Raw genomic sequence first — 2,484 nt, 5'->3', positions numbered from 1 at the left:
AATACCTGAACATGTGGAATCCCAATGCCGGGCAGCCAGGGCCATATCCACACCCCCCTAACGTTGGGTGCCCTGGAGGTTGCAATCCTGCCCATCCACCACCTGCCGCCCCTACCTTTCCTCCAGGCCCCTTTCCCACTCCCCCAGGAGCACCCCAGGGGAATCCAGCCTTTCCCCCTGGTGGGCCCTGTCATCCTGTGCCACAACCAGGGTATCCAGGATGCCAACCCTCAGGTCCCTACCCCCCTCCATACCCACCACCTGCCCCTGGCATGTGTCCTGTGAATCCATTGGCTCCTGGCATGGTAGGACCAGGAATGGTGATTGACAAGAAGATGACAAAGAAAATGAAAAAAGCTCATAAAAAGAAGCAGAAACACCACAGACATGGCAAGCATTCCTCCTCCTCCTCCTCCTCTTCCAGCAGTGACTCTGACTGAATACAGGGCCTGGACCCTTCCCTCAAGTCTCTCCAGCTCTGCTCCCCCATCAAGCTTCAGATGCCATCTTGTACTGGGGGAAATTAGCCCTTGTGTCCCTCCCCCCGCCACCCCTGCAATCTAAGCCTCACTCTGCTGTTCAACCCTAACTGGCTAGGGAAAATGGGAAAAGAATTGCCATGGGCTAGCAAAGGCCGTCTTCCCACTGCTTGGATAGAACTTTTAGCTGGTGAATTTTGCAGGAAAACTAGTTTTTGAAGATGGTGAGATTTGAGCTAAATGCTGAAGACAAGTCTAAGATCTGTAAAATGTGATTTTTTAACTTTTTTTTTGTAATACTCATGACTGGGGAGATGCTGTGGAAATTTAATTATGGAAAGGAAAAAACGACCTGTACCTTTCTTGTAATTGTGGCATGCTTGGATGATTTAGTGGCAAATAAACATTTCCCAGCAGGCCTTTCATTGACTGAACTCACTGCAAGGCTGCTGGGAAGTGGAGTCCATTTGGCTGATGAGCTCTGCCTGCCATTTTGGAAACTGATCTCTACCCCTTAGCTCAGTATGCTATCTCAGGTCCTCCTCTCACTCTCCAGCTCTCAGTCCAAATAAAGCTGTTTCTCCTGTGGAAAAAAAAAAAAAAAGTATTTTTTCCCTAACCACACACCTTTCTATTATATACAGTTTTCTTTATGCTTTTTTTATTTCCAGTGATGTTGTACATCCATTATGGATTGTGGGTCCCCTTCTGTCTGCCTTGTCCTTTAAATGGACTGTTTTACATGCTGCCTGTGTCTTGTCTATTAGCCGGAGCTAAGTTCCTGGAGGGCATTTTCCTCATCTAATACTTCTGAGGAGCCCCTTATGCTAGGTGTTTAATAAGCCTGTGTTTAAGCACTGGGCTTGGGGGCCCTGGAGGGTGGAGTGAAGAGATGGTTTGACCATCTGGTGGAAATGGTTTGACCATTTGGTGGAAATAAAAGCCACCCATCCTCAAAGACCTTAGAGTCTAACTCATGTAGGAGGCCAGGCAGATACCAAGCAATGGACCTTATCAAGAAGGCAGACTCATAGGCATATGGTCCAGTTTGAAGCTGGGTGTAGATGATGGAGGGGCAGAGGTGGAGATAAGTCAAGGATGATGTTGCCTTTATCTGACTCTCTATGTGTGGCTCTCTCCTTAGTTTTTAAAAGTTGATTTATTTTAAAATAAATTCTCTGGATTTTGCTTTCTTGCTTTGACTTGGAAACTCCCTGGTAAAAAAGGACTCGATGGTGTTTGTCTCTCTGACTGTCTCTCTATCTCTTTGACTGTTTGTTCTGTCTCTGTCTGTGTCTGTGTCTCCTGATCCAAGCTGGACCAGTGATTGGATCCTCAGTGTGGTCTGGATTCCGGAGTCCACGCCTTAACCAGGAGTCTGAATACTGTTCATTCATTCATTTCATTCCACATACCTGGACTTGAAGTCTGAAACGCAAATAACATGCAAATCTGTGGCTCCTTGGCACTTTTTAAAACCAGACCTGTCTGTGGAGCCAGCCAGAGAGCCCTCCTGAGCCAAACACACCAGTCGGGACTTCCAACCCACCCTGGATACCTAACAGCATCCCTTGTCTCCTTGCCCCCTCCCACACCCCTTTCTCCTCACCATCTAACCTCCAGGAAGTGCTTCCGCCGGTCTGCCTGTAAAACTCGCACTCCAAAGAATAAAACAAGAAAGCACGAACTTCTGAAAAATCTTCCACTATCCTGGTGAAACAGTTTTATCTGTGTTGAGTTAGAAGAGTTGCTTGTCATCACCAGGACATTCTTTTTTTTTAATAAATTTATTTATTTATTTTTGGCTGCTACTCTTCGTTGCGGTGTGCGGGCTTCTCATTGCGGTGGCTTCTGTTGTTGCGGAGCACAGGCTCTAGGCGTGTGGGCTTCAGTAGTTGTGGCACATGGGCTCAGTAGTTGTGGCACATGGGCTCAGTAGTTGTGGCTCGCGGGTTCTAGAGCGCAGGCTCAGTAGTTGTGGCGCACGGGCTTAGTTGCTCCGCAG

At 47.6% G+C, this 2,484-nt stretch overlaps 1 protein-coding gene across 1 annotated transcript; it reads left to right on the top strand.

The window, feature by feature from the left end:
- On the top strand, nt 1–698 carry LOC137775251 (proline-rich protein 13-like). The gene has a single exon (XM_068560932.1). It carries the CDS (start codon nt 12–14, stop codon nt 438–440), a length of 429 nt encoding a protein of 142 aa, XP_068417033.1. The 5' UTR covers nt 1–11; the 3' UTR covers nt 441–698.
- The last annotated feature ends 1,786 nt before the right edge of the window (nt 699–2,484 follow it).

The sequence above is a fragment of the Eschrichtius robustus genome, chromosome 13 (assembly GCF_028021215.1).
Source record: "Eschrichtius robustus isolate mEscRob2 chromosome 13, mEscRob2.pri, whole genome shotgun sequence".
Lineage (NCBI taxonomy): Eukaryota > Metazoa > Chordata > Mammalia > Artiodactyla > Eschrichtiidae > Eschrichtius > Eschrichtius robustus.
This window is presented reverse-complemented; position numbering and strand designations above follow the sequence as displayed.